Source organism: Haemaphysalis longicornis, unplaced genomic scaffold, assembly GCF_048455015.1.
Source record: "Haemaphysalis longicornis isolate Haplotype H1 unplaced genomic scaffold, Haemaphysalis longicornis Haplotype H1 scaffold_2, whole genome shotgun sequence".
Lineage (NCBI taxonomy): Eukaryota > Metazoa > Arthropoda > Arachnida > Ixodida > Ixodidae > Haemaphysalis > Haemaphysalis longicornis.
In genome coordinates this window covers 278,358,531-278,378,825 of record NW_027526295.1, presented here as the reverse complement: position 1 = coordinate 278,378,825, position 20,295 = coordinate 278,358,531, and the positions used below count along the sequence as shown (strand labels likewise).

Below are 20,295 nucleotides of genomic sequence, written 5' to 3'. Positions count from 1 at the left end.
TCTCTGACTCCAAGGTGGTTCTCTTACGTTTCACTAATTTCCCTCTTTGTCTGTGAAGATTCAGCCTTATTTTGTACCTTGACCACCCTATGATCGCAGCACCGAATCTTTTCTTAGTACTTCAACGTTCTGCACAATACCTGGGTTGCCCCTTAAAATGCAGTCATCGTTTTTTGTAATCCTGTCTGGGCTTTTCCATGCCCACTCTTTCGTTTGCGGAAGAATGTGTTCATTATCTTCAGTTAATTTCTATCCACAAGTTAAAGCAGTGTGTGTCCTCGACAGTTGCGATTGCCTATTCCAAATTTCCCACTGATTTTTCTCCTACTCTGTTTATAATATCCCATTTTCATTTCATTTATTTCACCATAAAGGCCCGACGGCATTACATAACGGAGGGGGGGGGGGGGGGCGTACAGAGTATAATAAACAACTCAACAAAACTCAAAGGGTTCCAAGCGTAAACATTCAGAGAACAAGGATAATAAAAAAGCTAGAATATGCAATGTACAAAGTAAACATTATCAAATGCAAAGAAAAAGTACAGGTGCAAGGTAAACGCTTCGAGAGAAAAATGACAACAGTTTATATAGTAATTAAAAAAGTATTTAAACATTGTCGGATAAACAGCACATCCAGTGAGATTGCGACATGTGGCATTTTAGTTTATTGCGGAAAATTCAGCGGTTATTGCACGTGACTATATTATCAGGTAGTTTGTTCCACAGTGTTATCCCATTGGGAGAGAAAGAGGTAATCATTGCAGAGGTGTGTCCACTTATTCGTGCGATAGGGTGGCTGTGGTTTATGCGGGATGAAGCTCTGTGTGATTGTTGTAGGAGGACGCGCCGTGATTGAGGGTGATAATAGAAAGCATAGCTCCCCTACTAGTACAGCTAAGCTTCCCTGGCCAGAGAAATCAATCATACCAACAATTGATCAAATTAATAAATACAATATACCGAGTTGGTTCATATAATACAAGTAGGCAGTATCAGTGTTCATTTTCGGCTCAGTTTTATTTTCTGTTCCCTGAGCCAGCACAATGGCTATTCGACTGATCCTCAAAAATTGAAGAAAAGATTCGTTGCTTGACTGGTTGTGGTAGTTATATGAAATAAAGAAGGTTTCTACATGCAAATTATCTTGAGAGGGGGTTCGGCAATTTAACTATTTATGATGTCTGTACAGTTTTTTATGGAAGCAACTTTGGGTGTATGCCGATAAAATGTCTGTGATAAAAATTGCACGATGAGTAAACTGAAAGGAACACTAAGTTCGTTGCGACGCTTATACTACATGTGTTATCCGAAATTTGTTATGTTTGTGATCTGATCTGTTGTGGCTATACGAATGATGAGATTGGAACATGAACGCCAACAGCGAAAGACTTTATTCTTTTCAAGAAGAAGCCTCGCACTATACGGCAGGCCAATAAACGATGCGTTTCTTCCGTGTGCGAACCATTTTTGCGAGTTGCAAAGACCATGACACACTTTTGATGTTGTGAGCTTCCCTTGAGTTTCTCAGCGATTCCGCTGGTGTTTTCGATTTTATGGTATTGTATTTACTTAAACGTTTGTCATAGGAACATTTATTTCCCCTCTAGGTCATATAAATTCGGCATTCCAGCGCATCCGCTGAAGGAAACAATTTTTCTTTACTACCATAAGGTTCTGAGAGAACGTCCACCTCGAAACACCACCCACCCCCCTTTTGGGGTAAAATATTGAATTGACTAAAAGTCCCCAAACACCGCCCAGCCCCTGAAATCGCTGACTCTAGCGTAGATTCGTGAACAATATAAACGCCAATCATCTATTCGTGTGTTGACACGGTCCCTTATTTGTCGTTTACGCACTTGACCCGAAAGTTCGTCAATCTCATTTTTAAATACCTTTGCAGTTGTAGTTGCTTGGTCAGCCAGATTTTTGTAGTTTTTCGCACCTGACTAGAAAGTTCGCGCATGTCGTAATTTCCCCTTAATATCTTGGTACTTTGGGTGGTCGTTCTTTCGGAACTTTACGGTTGTTAAATGTGCTTGCTGCAGTACGCTAACTTGAAGTTATGTTCTGTTTCGCATTAGCTGCATTCATCATAAAATCAAAGGTGCACACGGGTAACACAGAATCCAACAGCAAACCGCAAAACGAACAAAAACTATACGAAAGTAATAAGGCGTCCACAAAGGCGAACAAAACTACATAAAAAAAAAACTAGAAACATTTTGCCCGAATTCTTGTGTTTACTCTTTAGGCCTTAAAAAATGAAACTGTGACGTCCAAGACTAATCTCGAGTGTCAAAATGAGGTGAATCATCAAAGTTCTGAAAAACAAAATACCAGAACGCAAGAAGGCACGTAGATTAACCCATGTCTCCACCCTGATTGTTACGCTCCCGCTCATTCACACCTACCTAGTTTTCCTCCAGAGGGAGCACTTCTTTATCGCGGTGGGAGTTAGTCCCCGCCCTGAAGACCCGTGTCCCGGGCGTTTCTTGACAGCAGCTGACATGGACAGTAGCTTAATACTGATCTGGACCAGTCATGTCACCTTGCTCACAAGGCAGCGCCGATGTGGCGTGGTTGCATTAACTGAGAAAAATTAAGGACAGTAATTCTTGAGCTAGCTAAATGCAGAAAATTTTATGCCTGCCTGGCGGTCTGTTTCATCCGAGGCGGACACAAATGTTAAGTGGGCTTGCTCACTAATAAGTTAACTGACTCTCGGGCCATTGGTCAGTCACTGATTTTAAATTACTAATGACTCACCTGTACCCCACCAGTGACTTACAAATCAGTCACTCGGGCCGCGGATCACGTGAATTAGGGCAGGGAGCTGGAAAGAATGTAGGTAATGTAGGTAAGGGATGAAAAGTGGAGGAGGGAGAGGGGAAGATGAGTGGAACGGGAGTGTATGATGGGTGGGGGAAGAGGCGGATGAGGTTAGGATGGGCTAGGTATGGGAAAAAAAACGGAGGAGGAACCATAAAAACAGGGAGTGGAAGGGGAGGAATTGGGAGTGAAGGAGGAGTGGAGGGTAAGGAAATGGAGGTATAGGGAGGCAGAAGGAAAGAAAGGCAGACAGGGGAGTGAGTGGGAGAAGGAAGGAGGGGAGAAGGAGGTTAGTGGAGCGGGAGTGGAGGAGACGAGGCAGGGGCATTTCCTGGCAGGGGGGGGGGGTGGGGGACTTCGTCGTCTTTCGGCGTCAGTTGCAGCTAAGCAAGCATATATGCGACAAATTTTTGTGCTTTTTTGTATTGCAGTGATAAAAAATAAATAAGTCAGCTTCAGTATCGCTTCGAGAGAACGATGTTGTACTGGCCTGCCCGAAGGAAAAAGCCAGGCCCCTGCGGTCGGAGTTCGCCGCCCATTACGCCTTCGGGGCCGGCGACTGTAACGCGCTGTAAGAGTCTGACGAGAACGTAGAACATGTCCGCCAAGGCCAGCTTCTCGCCCGGGCAAGACCGTGGTCCCAAGCCGAAGCTCAGCAGTGGGGGCATCTTCTCTGTCGCGAGAAGCTTGCCCGTGGTCGGCTCCAAGAACCGCTCTGGCCTGAACTCTTCCGGATCCGTCCAGAGCTCGGGGTCGTGATTCACGGCGTAGATGTTATACAGCAGCCTGGTATCCTTGGGGATGAAAATTCCACCTGGACATATCAATGATACAATCAATAATTTTCGGCCGATATGGCCGCAATTTTCCTCCCTCATCTCACGCATGCGCATTATCGTTAGAACCCCTAGCTCTTGGACACACGCTTGATCGTATCCCTCTGCTACATAAGAATGTACATGGTCGCAGTTGTATTGAAGCGCTGATTTCTTTTTACCATTCAGCTCGGCGTGCCACGCATGATCTCAACCACCTAATAATTGTGCCCTCCCAACCATTTGTAGATTGCTTTAAGCATTATTTTTTCCAAGCGTTGATATGTGGAACAACCTAGATGGTTGATTAATTGTAGGGTTTAACGCGCCGACGCAACGCAGGCGATGAGGCGCGCAGTAATAGAGGGCTCCGGATTAATTTTGACCACCTGGGGATCTTAACGTGCACCGAAATCTTGTACACAAGGGCGTTTTTGCTTTTCGCCTCCAACAGAAAAGCGGCCGCCGCGGCCGGGAAGCGAAGCAGGGTCCTCGTGCTCAGCAGCGCAACGCCTTAGCCACTGAGCCACCACGGCGGTTCAACTAAGATGGTTCCCTGCGGGAAAAAGCAATGCAACTGTTTTCGAAAGAACTGCCTCACCATAGTGTATATGTTTCAAATGCATTGTATGTTTGTTTGATGTTGTTTGGCGCGTGTTTTTGGTCTTGTGTACCCACTCCTGCTATGTCTCGTGTATTGAGCCAGCAGTATCTGTAAATAAATAAATAAATAAATAAATAAATAAATAAATAAATAAATAAATAAATAAATAAATAAATAAATAAATAAATAAATAAATAAATAAATGCAACTTTATTAGGGGAGGGGCTGGCTCAGAGGCCTATAAGAATGGTAGGGCGGGAAAGGAGGGGGTAAAATTAAGTCCGGCTCAGAAGGTCAGCCTCGCGTGTGAAGTCCCAGAGGGGAAGCAGGACTCGGGCTGCGTGGGTGTGCTGTGATGGCGAGATCTAGTACTCGTACGTCGGAACTTGGCGGCGATGGCGCGCGCGAACAGCCTCAAGTCCGGGACACTCCCATACAAGATGCTGCATAGTGGGGCGGACCCCCAGGTCGCATGTTCGACAGGTGACGTCGGGATGGGAGGGCTCAGCGTCTTCAGGTTTGTGGCGTCCACGACGAGGGATGTACGCTCGCCATCTAGCAATGACATCATCGGTGAGTGCCGCTCTAGCTCGAGCCTTATGGATAAAAACCTCAGCAGTACGCGGCAGTCCTCTCGGCAATGAATGGGGGTCAAGAGGTACCGACGCGAGGAGCACTTGACGTCCGCGTTGCTTCGGGAAGTCACGCTAGTCGTCGGGGTCCTGGAGTGGACGGGCGGTAGTGAACCCGTGTTCCAGCGACGGCGAGCGGGAGTTGAGAATCGCGCTCGCCAAAGCGTGAGCGGCCTCATTTCCGAAGCCGCCCGCGTGTCCGGGAACCCAGGTCACATGCACGTCCACAATGTTTTTACGGAAAGTGCACGGTAACTGCTCTTAATTTGATGAGTTAGGCAGCCGTGCTGTTGAATCTGCTGTAGTTTTTTGATGGCCTGAAGGGAATCTGTGTAAATGGTGAGGCGCGTCCCTGGGGGAAAGGCGCCTTGAGACACTTGCTGCGATAAGAAGTCCAGGGCATGTGAATAGCGCGCAACTCCAGTTCACAAGACGTGGGGCACTCCTGATCATTCTACTAGAACACCAGGCCACGGCGCACGTCACATTGAGGGTGGTAGAAAGCAATGCCTGCGCGGTTTGTGGTAGAATGCCAGGAGGCGTCTGTGAAAATGGCCCCAGGATCGGCATCTGCACAGGCAGCCTAAGCGGATCGCTGGAAAGCGTGGGACACTTGGGTAATCTTTCGTGTAATAGGATTGAGCCGGCAGACATTTTCATCATCCCATGGTAGAATCTTCGGAAGATCGTTTGGAAATAAATAAATAAATAAATAAATAAATAAATAAATAAATAAATAAATAAATAAATAAATAAATAAATAAATAAATAAATAAATAAATAAATAAATAAGCGAAAGTCATGCTTGGAAACGTTGAAATTCTATGAATGGAGGCGCGGAGAAAGCTAAGCTTTGAGTCAAATTGAACCCCGTTTTACAACTTGATAAAACTATTTAATTGACAAATTAAGCAGCAGCTCCAAGCTGAGGCCGACAATGTTCCAATACTGCAAACGGCTAAACGTTTGCACTTGTGCGTTATCACCCAGCCACTGTTAGTACAATACATGAAGTTCGAATTGATTGCGCGCAGATTTTTTTCACCGCATACATGACAGCGTTAGAGAAAAATCTCAATGCTTACAGCCTTCCAGCGGGGAACGGTCGTCATGACAGCTAGTTCCTCGCTGTAAATGTTACACAATCAGGTTGGTTTACAAATAGTGTACTTGCTGAGTTTCTGTGCCACGCCCTGCTTTAATTGCACCTGCTCTGGCTACCCACTACGAATGTGCGCAGGACTGTATTAAGTTCGTGCAAAGCCACCGGAGGGACTGTTGGGGGCACTCAGCAATCGCAACCGGTGCTAATTGCTTTGGGATGTATCGTTGGCAGTGACAGCCAAAAATCCTTCCGCAAGAACTGCATCACCTTAAAAAGTGCTCTTATGTGCGCGCCTACAGTCGAACGGCCCAGGTCATCACAAGCTTGAAATAAACCGTGAGTTTCAAAATGCTTTACTGACACTGATCAGTATTTGCGCTACTATATGTATTAAACCCTCATTTCCGCGAGACATGAATAAAACGCTGACATCTGGCTGTTTTTCCACTATCCCCACAGCGCGGAATTTTCACTTCCGAATGGAATAAAGCTAGTTGCAAACCGAAAAGGGAAGAAATTATGTTCAACGGAGGAGAAAGTTTTGCACTCTTGGGAAGTAGGTGCACGAATCGATGAACGGTGGTTTGGCTTGTGTCGAGCCAGACGACCGGCGTGTGCGTTACCCGTTTGCACGCGTATATTAAAGCGAAGCTTTTCTTTGCCTCTCCTGCCGACTTCACCGGAGGTGCTGCTGCCTCGCCCCCACGCGCAGTTTTGTCTTTTAAAGCACTAGATGGCGCTCGCTTCCCCGCATCGGAGACGGCGGCGCCCTGTAAGCGTTGCACAATCCCGCGCTGGAACTGGCGTCTCAACGACCGGGGCCGAAAGAAGTCTCGCTCGGAACGTGAGCGCTTGCGTTACGCAGCGATACGCTGTTAAGATCGCGAATGTACGCAGGCGCAAAGACGCCAGGCAACGCCACGACGCGTGGCGGCCACGAAGGACGACGGTCGTCGTGAGCACTACGCCCACAAGCGACAACTGGAACAGCGAACAATCTGGCTGCGAGTCTCATGTCATTACTCAGTTCCTCATCTGGTACATCGTTCAATCACATTAGTAAATGAGTGCGTACGTCCCCTGACTGTTGAAGCTCATACGGCGTGCAGTAGTATACGACGTAGGGAGACATAGGGAGGAAAGTTATATACAGTATTCCCGCGTTATAACGAAATCGCTCTACTCGAAATATCGCTGTATTCGAATTTTCCTCTGGTCCCAACCCAAACATATGCATTTCGGACCGCATTACTCGAAGCGCACGAAGAGCGTGACGCACTTAGAGTGAAAAGGCGAGCGGGAGTGTCTCCGAGTGGCGGCGACCCAGCGGCGAGTCAGGCTGTCAACAAGTCGGATCAATGCAAGCCAGTGTTTCCTCGGCGATTTTCTCGAACCAGTCATGCTCAATTCGCGCAATGCGACTTTAGACAAACGGCCCAAATGCGTGGTAGGTTCATTGAATTTTGTTCCTAGACATTGGTCAAAGGCGTGGACGCGACGGTGCGCTTACAACGGCACTCGAACCGTAGAATTAGCAGCGCCGTCGACTACGGGGCGCCAAAATTTCTTGTTTTGCAAAGATCACAGCTGCATACCTCGGAAAAAAATTGTCCATTGATCACGCAAAGTCGCTAGTGCCAAATCGGTCTGTTTTTATGATTGCGGTATGACCCAGAATGAGCAGGTAGTTGTTTTTTGAGCTCCCAAACACAACCTCAGACTCAAGTCACGGCATTTGCGGTCTTTCCCAGAACGAAAATCTCGTAGCGTTCCGTGACGCCTGCGCGCCCCTATAAATGTTGCCACTGCCTTTCCTTCTCATTCGCTTTCCAGTCTGCGAGGTGTTCGGGCGCCAGTCACAGCTCTTCACGGCGCCCAATCACGGCGACCACAGCCTCATTCAAGGCGTCGTCAAATTTAGCAGGAGTTGCTCGCGCCAGGCAAGAACTTAAAACAGTGAAAGCTCACTGCCTTTTTTGCACTGAAAATAAAGTTTTGCTTCTGTGAATACATTGTTTTTATCCTCGCAGTTGTGGCGCAACTAAAGCTCAAGTGCTTTAGTTTTTCTTGACAGGACGCTTATATCGAAATACCGCTTATAACGAAATTTTCCGCCGTCCCGCTGACTTAGTTATAACGAGGGATTCTGTATATATTCTTTAATGGGTAGAATTCTTTGCAGAATACCCCCACAGCCAGCACCGTGTAACGCCCTGCACTCCCACAATAATGCAGATGTGGCGAAAGTAACACCTTTAATCGTTATAATAGCGCAAATGGAGATAATTGGTCGGGCAGAATTGTGAACAATAAAAAAATAAGAAAAAGAGAAAAAAAAATTTTCACAAAAATGATCCCACGAGATCAAAAATATGCATCATATACATCTCTCCCGAAAACCGCGGAATAAACGAGAAATGTCCGCAAAAAAAAAAAAAAAAAAACATGTTCAAAATATAGGAAATAGCGAAAATGGCAAATCGTGTCTATACATCGACAAAAATGCAGATGTGGCGAAAGTAACACTTTTATTCGCTAAAATAGCATAAATGGAGATAAGTGGTCGGTCAGAATTTCGAAAAACCCTACATTAAGAAAAACATAACAATAAAATAAAATCTACGCTAAAAAGATTTGATAAAATCACAAATACGCATCTTATACATCTCCCCCACAAAACCGAAGAATATAGGAAAAAATCCACAGAAAAACGTTTAAAACACTGATAAAAAATACGGAAAATGGCGAATCGTGTACCGCCCTGCATTTCTACAAAAATGCATATTTAGCGGAAGTAACGCCTTTAAGCGCTATAATAACGTAAATGGAGATAATTACACCGACAAAATTGTGAAAAACACGATAATAAGAAAACTAAAAAAAACTAAAAAAATTCACAAAAATGATCTGACAAAATGAAAAATATGCATCTCATACATCTCCCCCCAAAACCGATGAATAAACAAAGGAGCCGGCAAAAGAACGTTCAAAATACGAATGAAAAAATACCTTGGACAGGCCTACTTAGCAGTTCACTGTGCCTTTAAAAAAACAATATAATTAGTGATGTAAAGGCACTTCATCGCTATAATGGTATAAATTCACATCATTGGCGAAAAGAAACAAAAAAACTTAAAAAGAATAAAATTATCCAACATCTTTTGCTACACATAACCATATTTGGCTGTGAAGAACTCACACTCTAGAGAAGCGGCATAAAAACGCCACACATAAGAAGACAATTCTCCGATTTAGTGCAGATTTTTTTTGTTTTAGGAGGACTTTAGGAGGAGGAGGCTGATACCCGGGAAACCACACCAGTTTCTGGGAAATAAGAACTGAACTGAACTGATCTAAACTTCAACGCTCTGTTGAATGTTTTGTACTTGCCCGTGCGGGTCCATTCTCTTGGCACGAGGATGCCTCGGCGTATAAGTTGAAGGTCATGGAACTGAACTCGTAGTCGTACCAAGCAGCCTCATTTGATCAAACGAGACAAATGATCCCTCACAGGAACTGTATTTACTGGGTAAATGTATGCTTCGCATCGCCCGAGCACCGCTGCAAGGGATTTTATATTATTGGCGCGGAAAAGAATAAGGTCCGTTGGTAACCGTCTAATTGCGCTAATGAGGCCTAGTTGCGTCCATAGAATGAGTCTGTATCAAGTTTTTCCGTAATTTTCTTTGTTTTTTTTCTTTTTCGCCTTACCGAGTTCCGAGTCACGGGATGCCTTGTGAGGGAGACCCATAGGAGCGACTGGGTAGAAGCGAAGAACCTCCATTATGCAGGCAACTGTGTATGGAAGATTCTCTCTGTCCTTCATGGTCGGCGGGGAGTGCCCTAAAAATGAAAAAAAGGACCATTGTTCCAATTTGTTGAGGGACAACAAAAAAGCTTTATAAAAACGCAACATTAAGCGCAGAGAATGTACCATGCAAGGTTCACCAACGCCAACTGGTCTATCAGCTGGTCCTAGTTCAGCCAAGACCGCCATGTTGAATGAGGAGCGTGTGAAAAATTGGGGGACTGAATTGCAATGAGGCAGGAGAAAATGGAATGTTCTAAATTACTGTATGGTTCTACCAACCTGTGACAGCCGCTGCTCGCGTAGTGGTAGACGGAAGCACAGTTGTTGCTATCTAGTACTGTTTGACCATGAAAACAGCAAGCTGCCGCGAGTGAGCTGCTTTTGGAGCCGAGAAAATTAATGTTACATTGTTTGAGAAGTGGAGGTGACACAATACACCACATAGTGGGCGCTTGCCCTGGAACACAACCCCCCTCCCCCCTACCCCATCCTACTCTGTCCCTGCCCCTTAGCACGCTAGAGCAATTGGAGGCTACGCTCCTCAGCTGCGACCCATTAGTGCAAGAGTGTGTCATCGAGCTGTCCGAATTTGCCTATATAGGCCCACGGGCTCCTGGCCGTCGACTAGGGGTCTGCAGTGTGCTGGTGCTCCCAGCCGGGGCCTATTTCTATTCAGCTTTGGATAAATAAAGTTTTTACCACCACAACCACCACATTCTTCGAGTGCAACTACAAGAAACGTTAAGGATGTTGGCATGTTACACAGTCGTAAATTGATGCCTCGGGATGTCTTCTTGCCAAGCTTCTCGCAGGAGCATTCAGAGTGAAAACTACGAGGGTACCTAAGCGGTGCTTATGATGTTGCGAATGCGAAAAAATCAGTGCGTATCTGAGTGCTCCTGTTCGTTTGCCATTGAGAGGAGCAAGAGACCGCAGTGCCACGAATGGCACCGCTCGCTGGTGGCTACTGCGCCGCTGAGTGAGGCAGTGGCGGTTTCTTGCGTTTTATCCGGCGCACCGCCAGGATAACGGAGTGGCTACCAAGAAGGGTCTATGAATAAAGTAACAAGATTAACTCCACGGAAGGATAAATTTTGAAAATTTGGAGGCAACAAATACACTAGGGTAGAGCAAAGCACATACGGCAGAAGGAACATGGGAAGGCCTTCAGTTTGCAGTGGATACGAACATTGTGGTCGTGGCGAATGACGATAATGAACACGATGACGAGAGACATTTGTCAGCAGAGGAAGAATGAAAAATCGGACCGATCGAAACTTAGGCGCATTCCCTGTGTTGCAAAAGGAACAAATGCAGATGATCACTGAGGAACCTCTCGCATTGTGTACAGGTGTGAGATCGAGATATAACATGGGTATAGGTAAGAATAGATATATGTATAGATATAGTTATAGAGGTGTAGGTAAGATATAGGTGAGGAACGTCTTGTGTCAGATATAGGTCTCATTATTGAAATACTAAAAAATAATTGACAGAGTGAGTTACCTATTTGGTCATCGATCTCTTTCTGGATCTTTTCTTGAACCTTCGGTTCCCGCGATAATTTCAGAAGGAGCCACTGGAGCTCAGCAATAGACGTGTCCGTTCCAGCTACGGCAGAAAAAAAGCGTCAGGAAGCGGGCTTGCACAGTGAAACACTTGTTCAAAAGGCCATGTTTAAGGAGGCCAGAATTCTGAGTATGTTGCTGCGTCGCATGAGAGATAAGTCTGTGGGACGCGATTTCTGGCATCAAAATTAATTTTTTAGTGCCTGGTGGCCGAGCTACACGTTTGAAGGTGGTGATGTGAGGTGGAAGCACCCCTTGTGACGACAAACCACTCCTTGTGCCGGCAGGAAGCCGGCAAATACCATCTGATATCTGAAGCCACATCTCTCTCGCAATTGTCCCCGATATGACATTTAAATGTCCCAAAATAATCAGACGTGTTTCGGGATTTTGGGTAATTAAAACACAGTGTTAGATAAAATTTGCATCTGAAGAACTGCTACGGATCGATTCTATCATTGCTTTCAGTGCTACAGTATTCATTTTCTGAATTACTTCCCTGTGTTGTGTTCTATTAAACATTTCCTCTCATGTTCTGCCTGAGAATTTGGTCTCGACAGCGTTCACATACCTTCTAGTTCACAAGAAAAAAACAGTAAAAGAACCTAAACTGGCCTCAAATAACCATGCTCTTTGCCATATCCATTATTTTATTCTGCGTCTACAATAACATTTGCTTCTATTGGTGCTTGTCCGATATTCCACAAAGGAAACTGTTAATGTCTACCAGCTTACTGTCATTTCCAGGCCCATTAGCTTGCCCTATTCAAGCACTTCAACAGGCAGGTAATTCTTTCGATCACTTGTCCCGCTCAATGCTGGCTCTGCCACACTGGTTGTTGCTTTCAATTCGAACACCACAGACCTACCTAGTGCTTTTACCTGCATCAACAAGCAAAGGTATATGTGCATAGTCCCTTGCCATTGAATAAATCTATCAGGATCTGCACCATGTTGCCCTCGGTCAGAAACTCAGCGTCGCTTTTCTCCTGCTTGATAGCTTCCTCTCTTGCCGACATTACTGCGTGGGTGAAGTTTTCTATGTTTCCTGGAACGAGAATATTGTTGAAAGCATGAGCATTTGAATTTAATGCCCCTTCCTCTCTCTAATGTTTTTGTAAGAACACTGATATGACGATAGATCATGAATACAATCACCCAAGCGCACGGAAACACACCCGCGGGCATCATGACGGCACTCCTCCTTCACATCAAGGAGGCCACATCAAGATCACTCGACTGTGGGTCTTTACGACTTTGGGTCTTTACGACTTTAAGACTGTGGGTCTTTACGATGCCCGGCTCTTTACGAGAGGGAATCGCATGTCATTGAAGTCTGCACGCTACTTTTTCGTGAGCATATATTTATTGTGAGGGGCGGATCCTTATCCCAGCGCTCGCCGTCACCCGATAAGGAAGGAGAGGGTTGCAATAGCACCCATGCGCCTTGTAAGCGCCTCCGAAAGTACGCTCGTACGTACAGGGGTAGAGTATTTTTTTCTTGCGAGGGGGGCATGCGTCATGTTCTATGACTAAAGAGCACGTCGCTTGGACGCAGACAAAGTTTGCGAGGCTAGAACGTCCAGAGGAAAGAGCTGATGGAGTTTTTCCTGCGATATAGCCCCAGGTGCGCTTATCATGCTACGTGTAATGTGGTCATAGTTGGCGATCCCAATCTCTCGCGTCTTAGCGTCTTACCTGGTGCATAGCTTGACTTAGCTTCTTCATAAAGTTCATTAAGGATGCATCGTATGTCTTCGAACAATCGTTCCAATTTTTTTTCCCTAGCGCGGTACAGCACACCGAGAAAAGGTGATATGTCACTTGGGAACCCGTTCGGTGCGAGCTCGGCAAAGGTACTGTTTATTTCTTTTATCCGAGCAAGTTCAGTGCTGTTTGGATCAAACCTGAAAAGAAAGTAGAGCAGAGAGTAGAAATTACGCCAGTTGGTGACGAACAAGATATTGACATAAAGAGATGAGCGAAACAAGTACGAAGTTACTTTGGTTCTATGAAGGCTGAAATAGGCGGGGACGAACTGAAGGTATGCCTCGGAATAGGGTTCTATCAGTGTCTACATTCAGGGGTTCTACATTCTACATTCTACATTTAGTGTCTACATTCAGTGTCAACATTGAGGGGTAAGTATGCCTCGGAACAGGGTTCTTTAGCGTGTCTACATTCAGTGGTACCGAGATTATCGAGCTGGTATGCAGGTAAAGTGCGCTTTAATAGGGGGCCCTAAACAGGGCAGTGCTTAGAGTAGTCGCAATAAAAATACACAAGGTTGTGAATATTCTGGCTCAAAATTAAAAAAAAAGTGCAGTTGGGCTGTGTACGTAAGGCGGAGAACGAACAATCAGTGGACCTACAGAGTAGTAGAGTGGCTAGAATGAAATTACCATGAAATACCACGAACTTTACCATGCAGCAAAGAAAGAGGTAGACAAGTTTCCTGCAGTTTCTGGTTATCTTTAATGTTCTATTTCAAATATATAAAGCAGCACTTTTCGAGAGAGAGGCTGCAATTTCAGTGTCCCATAAGTAAATTTCTCCAGATCGTACCGCTCTGTCTTTTTAAGCAGACTTAGACAAGACATGCTGTATGATTTCCACAAGGTTGACTTACTTTTTGCTGAAAGCAGACATTCCGATGATATTTACTATTATAAAAAGGAGCGGATCCCTGGCATCAACCGTCTTGGGTGTATCATCGAGTGAGTCGACGTAGACGTCAACCACTTCCGCAGACAGCTTCTCCAGTGATTCACTTGCGGCATACTTCCTGGTTTCAAGAAATGCAAGCAGCTAAAGCCTCGCAACGCTCGAGTATGTCGCAACGGACACATGTGTAGATTGCCTGGCTGGCTGTCTAACACGAACACCAACCGTAACACACACACACTCACTCACTCACTCACTCACTCACTCACTCACTCACTCACTCACTCACTCACTCACTCACTCACTCACTCACTCACTCACTCACTCACTCACTCACTCACTCACTCACTCACTCACTCACTCACTCACTCACTCACTCACTCACTCACTCACTCACTCACTCACTCACTCACTCACTCACTCACTCACTCACTCACTCACTCACTCACATTTGCACGGAGTCATGCCCGAATTCTCAATTTCCATCTCACATTGCAAATGCCACCGCACAACAATTTAGTTCATAATAATCGTAGTGCCTCGTGTTCTTTCGTGGTCATTTTATAAAATGATTCGGCCAGTTCCCGCCTTAGAACTTCGCGATACATAGCAGGCATGTGAAATGGTGAAGCCCAAGGTTAGTGTAAAGCTCGATCTTTTCTGACAATTCTTAGAAATAAATGATGGCCTCCTTCGTCCCATGTTTCAACTGGTGCGGATTTTGGGAAAGCATACAGCGAATGCGGTCTCACCTGACAGCAGTGACAGCTACCTTGCGGAGGGCCTTCCAAGTGGCATTGTAGTCTTCGAAAATGACGTCGGAGTCATTGTGTCTCTGGGCGTCCCCTATTCATATATGAATCCGCAGAAAGCACGAACTTAAGCTTCGAATAGAACTATCGGGTATTTGCTGCTCCGAAATTTGGCGTCGTGAAAGCTAGCTATCACAACCTTCTCCGAATCACATAGTTATTTGTTACCCGCAATAAACGTCGTCGGGAATGGAAACCAAACTGGTAGTCAGAGAGACGCTTACCTTAAAACGAGTGCGTAGGAACTCTGGATTAATTACGCACACTTGTTACACGTTATATTTAACCCAGTAATATCTATGCGCCTGTAAGAAGAAAAAAATCTGCAAAAATCTGGCACTCCAGCTTTGTGCCGCGTAAGCTTGTGTTTAATTGCTCATTGTTTATTGAAACGATTTCAGGTGCTGTACAGTTTGAACACATTTAAAAAATCGTAGAAGAAAAAAGAACTCTAGCCGACCAGTTATACATCTGTCTTTGCTTCTCCATTTTGTGAGATGTACCAACCAGTATCAAGTGCGGTAATGTCCAGCACTCTTAGACATCGCATTATTCTGATGACTGATTGGTCTGAGGTTCCGGGCTGTTGTACAAAGTTTCCTTGCACAGCTAACATTAAGTTTTCCTATGATCCAGACATATGAAAGGTATTTTTATCGGCTGTACCAGTTGACACTTAGTGACAGAAATGTCATAAAAATGTGCACAAATTTCTCTCGTTACATTGGTATTTTCTATAGATACTTGCTGGACGCAAAGCACCCCTTTCGTAAACCCATCCTTCTACATTTCAGACAGGAGTACACAGCAGGGCATGGAATGCGAAGCTAGAGAAGTGGCGTGAGATCTTGTCATGCCAGACGACCGTCATGACCGGGATCGAACCCCCGTCCTCGTGATGAGCGGCACTTAGCTACTAATCCACGGCAGCCGGTAGCGTGGAACGCATTGCGTACTTTGACGGGTTACTCTAGTCCGAAAGTGCTCAGTTCACTTTCCTTTTTTCTTGCCCTGGGAGGCCCCCTCTTTTTATAAACTTCGGGCTGTGGTGAATTCGGTTCTGGCTGCCGGTATTATGCTGTACACTTTTATAGACTGCTGGCTACCATTATTACCAGTACTACCTGTACCATAAGCTACTAGTACTACTACCCCGCCAGCCCAGAAATGAAGTTGAAAATTCGACTGACCCATATTGGTGGGGAAGCGTCCGGCGAACTGGTGTCGCTTTTCGATGAAGCCTTCTTTGATGACGGTATGGCCATTGAGAACTACCATCGGCTTTGATCCCATCCACAGCGTGAACGGGTCGCCGTAGACCTTTGCCCATTCGACAACTTTCTTATGCAACTCTTTCTCCCGGTAGAGGGCTGTTTGGAAAGGTAGACAGAACGCACGCTTGAGTCAACCGTCTCCATTGTGCCTCGGGAGATGAAACGCCGGAAAGAAAGACTAATGATGATCCGTCTGCCGGTTCTTCGTAAAGTAACTCGCACACCATGCGGGGCAATTATGTGTTTTGGTGCATGCTGCAAGAAGCATTCGCCTAATCGGCGTTAAGCAACATCGCCGAAGTAGGAAATATGAGCGGTACCATTCACAAGCTACATACTCGTCATCCGGAAATTCTATTCTAATTGCGAGATCAGGCAGCGGTCGGAAAGCATTACGTGTTTCTTCCTCCTTAATTCTCACAAGACCGTTTTCGATAACAGAAGCTACAAATCTTGCGCCGACAAATTATCTAGTGCACGTTTAATTAGCGCATAGGCTTTCCGCTTTGATTTTACTTAAAAGCTCTACTATGCACAGGCGCTTTGCTGAGCTAAACAGCTGATGAGCGGGACAGCCGGGCATCAAAATTCATGGGAAACAAAATGCCTTCCAGGAAAAAAAGTTATATTGATAGCGCTGGGAAACTGCACCATGGTTTCATTGAGCCGTCATCATGCTGACGTGCGGGTTTCTTCAGCTCACCTAACAAGTTGCCGACTGCAGGCAGGGGCAATGGTCCCTTTGGAAATTGTGAAACTTTGTAGTAGAAGCGTACCACGTAGTAAGCGACAAGGAAAACCAGGCTGGTTGTCAGAAAACGCCAGTCCCACGCCACGAAGGTCGCAAGAAGCGTCATGCTGCTTTCACTGAAAAAAAAAAAAAAAAAAACAGTAGATATAACAATCACGAACGACACACCCATTTTGGCATGCATAATAAAAGACAAGCAAAATAAAAGACCTAGAGAAAATGCTTGATAAGAAGCTCCACTATATTTACCACGGCGAATGTGGGCCAAGCCAAAAACAGTTGGTCATGCTGATCAAATACAACTGCATTTGCGAGAGGACTTCGAAAAGCGTACGAGCTCTTCGGTCCACCTTCGCGATGATGAAGGGCGCGAAAAGTGTCGTAGAGTTCTCTACCCGTCCCACGAAACTTCCCGTACTACTCGCTCAAATCAGCAAGCTTAGTGTGTTTAGCGGTGAGCACATCATTGAGCCCTCTAAGCGTGTTCAGTTGTCTCCCTGAACCTAACATGCTGGTTGTTGCCTCATTGCAACTTCAGGCGTAATCAATGACACTCTCAGCAATTCAGGTGTGGAAATAACACGCAGTTGGAAACATTCAACGGCAGAAGAAACCTCTTGTCATGGTTCTACAGTGGCCACGCGGCAGAATTTTTTTTCTGATTTCTAAATGGCTAGTCGCTTTAACAGACGTCAGCTATTCTAACTACAGGTGAACCTGAGAGAAGTAAGACTGAGACGTTAAAGGGAAAAACAAGTGACCAAATTTACTTGCGTCAGTCACATAAAACGTTACCTCAACAAAGAAGAAAGGAAAACTGGGTTGATGTTTTATAAAAAGAAAAATGTATGCGATGAGAGAAACATACCATTTCCATAGCAACATCTGAAACAGGCTCGGGACAATGGCTATCCATCAGCGATCAAAACGAAAATATTTACATTTCCTTTTTGGGTCGCCTTGCAGCCATGGAGTACGACCTTGATGCGGGGACGTTTGTCAGACTGTGTGCACTGGCAGAGATAATGTAGCGCCTTTCAGGTTGCTGTCTATTTTGTACTTGAAAGCGCTCGTGCGCGATGGGAAGGATAATGGTTCCTACGGACTTAGGGTGAAGCAGAACATCTCTTTCCTACATACAATACAATTTATGCGCGTCCATTTTCTGTCCGTGTGTGTGTCTATTGGTGCAAGCTTGATACTATTTAGTTTTGAAGCAAGCAATGTTTATGGCTCGGTATCTTTTTACAACGAATCTTTCAGTCTTACCTTGGCCTGAACTCTAACAAAGTAGTGAACACTCAATTTGTTCCGCACGCGGTTGGTAAGGAGCGGTTTTACTGCCTCGTCTCCCTTTATAGGAGTCGTGTCACCCCACTCTACCATACAAAGATGTACTCATCTGTTGACTGATTGTAGGGTTTAACGCGCCGACGCAACGCAGGCGATGAGGCGCGCCGTAGTGGAGGGCTCCGGATTAATTTTGACCACCTGGGGATCTTTAACGTGCGCCGAAATCTCGTACACACGGGCGTTTTTGCTTTTCGCCTCCATCAGAAAAGCGGCCGCCGCGGCCGGGAATCGAACCCGCGACCTCGTGCTCAGTGTACTCATCTGTTACTGTCTTTCGCAAAGATCGGGCTTTCGCTCTGCAGTTTCTTGGGGTGGCCGCTACTTCCTCTGCACATTGAATTATGGCAATTCTGCAAAAACATGCTGTATTTTTTTTGCGTTGACTAGCAGTAATTTCTGCGCAATAAGAGTAGCATGACCAGGTATTGATGATGCGTTGTGCCGGGCTTTTTTATGGCCGTAGAAATTGATACTTTTACTCAGCAGTATAGACTTTTTAGCTTAGTCTCTGCAACGTTTGTTGTACATGTTTAGCCCTTCTTCTATTCAATGCTTTTGTATTTGCAGTTCAAAATACGTTTAAGATTGTGGGATGTCGAGCTTATGTTACTTTCCTCGATTTCAACCAAGGATGAATTTATTTCAATGATATGCGTACCGCCTAACGCATGTGCGTGGCTGCGTGTGCGTCAGGCAGCCACTGTTTGGAAAGGCCCTGCGGTTGGTGCTACGGTAACTTACTGTCAGGCTACCGTTGGCACCGATGGAGTGCTTACGAATCAGCGTGACGTAATTGCTTTTGTGTGCGTGCGTGCGTGTGCGTGCGTGTGCGTGCGTGTGTGTGTGTGTGTGTGTGAGAGAGAGAGAGAGAGAGAGAGAGAGAGAGAGAGAGGAGAGAGAGAGAGAGAGAGAGAGAGAGAGAGAGAGAGAGAGAGAGAGAGAGAGGTGGAGGGCGGGAGACAACCGGGCCCACCTGCTACAGCGTCTTCGTATCGGTCTGCACTTATTCACATGTTCTTACATAGTCCAATTTTCCTCATAAATTCATTAGTATTGGCCTCGAGGACATACCGCGGCGCCTCCTACGAGTGACGCCACTTATGGGACCGCGGGTTATGTTGCCGCCCGGTAGAACACATTTCCTGGGTTTATGCGACCGCGTGTTCTTTAGTTGTGCCCCCGTGTGCCCCCTCCCCGTGGCTTTCATACAAATTACACAAACAAGTAGTCTACAGACCGAATGCGCCGGGCAAGCAATCAGCGACTAGCTTGCTCCCGGTGACACCGCCGCGTCAAAAGAGATAGCATCGCGACCGACAGCTCGTACGCAGCCGGCTAACGCCGAGGACGATCCAACTGATACAGAGAAAAGTACGCAGTTAATTAATTATGAAATACTTGTGAAGTAACATGTACGAGACTGTGTGTGCAACGAAAATAAAGCTTGCACAAACCTTGCGCAATAAAATAAGTGATCCCACCGCGGTGATCCCACCGCGCGTACTGCGCATTGCCTGGTATATGAATGACTACGCGAGAACGGTGACCGGATTGCTTCACCGCACATGCTTAAAAGTGCTGGTATGATCTGCAGTCTGGCTTAAGCAGCGCCTATTCCCCCACCAATGTTTTTTTATAGTTAGGTCCTGATTTGATTAACGATCACTGCTGTACTCTGTAGGCTGATATGTTTACATTTTCTACAACTTGTCCGCAGTGTGTGAATGGTATGAACGCAAGTTTTCCAACGGCTTTGAGTGGGTTTAGACATGCCTATGTTTACTTTTCATTAGGGCTTTGCCATTTGAGTTTATAATTGCAAAGTGGGCTTTTGTGTGTTTACAATGAGCCTGCCTTTCTCTAGCATCAAGTTCTAGACCTCGCGACTGCCCACAGAAGGAGAGGCTGTGTACCAGGCGAAACACGTCGTGGGGTAATGGGGAGTTCTAGAATAGGGGAGCGAAGCATTGCGGGCCCCCAAAAAGTCAGGGGAACCCAAACGCAACATGGTCGCTCGCGATTAGTTTTAGAGTAGGGTCTTCTCCAACAGCTTGCAGCCGGCTTCGGATGCT

At 45.8% G+C, this 20,295-nt stretch overlaps 1 protein-coding gene across 1 annotated transcript in view; it reads right to left on the bottom strand.

Moving 5' to 3' along the window:
- Positions 1-1,981: 1,981 nt before the first annotated feature.
- The window catches only part of LOC144170746 (steroid 17-alpha-hydroxylase/17,20 lyase-like), a 30,651-nt gene continuing 12,337 nt past the window's right edge, over positions 1,982-20,295 (bottom strand). The window contains exons 2-10 of the mRNA XM_077700726.1: positions 16,823-16,986; positions 16,036-16,215; positions 14,786-14,879; positions 13,999-14,154; positions 13,068-13,276; positions 12,292-12,417; positions 11,308-11,412; positions 9,702-9,833; positions 1,982-3,648 (exon numbers count right to left, since the gene is read on the bottom strand). Coding sequence (XP_077556852.1) covers positions 3,290-3,648; positions 9,702-9,833; positions 11,308-11,412; positions 12,292-12,417; positions 13,068-13,276; positions 13,999-14,154; positions 14,786-14,879; positions 16,036-16,215; positions 16,823-16,976 — 1,515 coding nt within the window. The 5' untranslated portion in view covers positions 16,977-16,986 and the 3' untranslated portion in view covers positions 1,982-3,289. The remainder of the gene's footprint in view (positions 3,649-9,701; positions 9,834-11,307; positions 11,413-12,291; positions 12,418-13,067; positions 13,277-13,998; positions 14,155-14,785; positions 14,880-16,035; positions 16,216-16,822; positions 16,987-20,295) is intronic.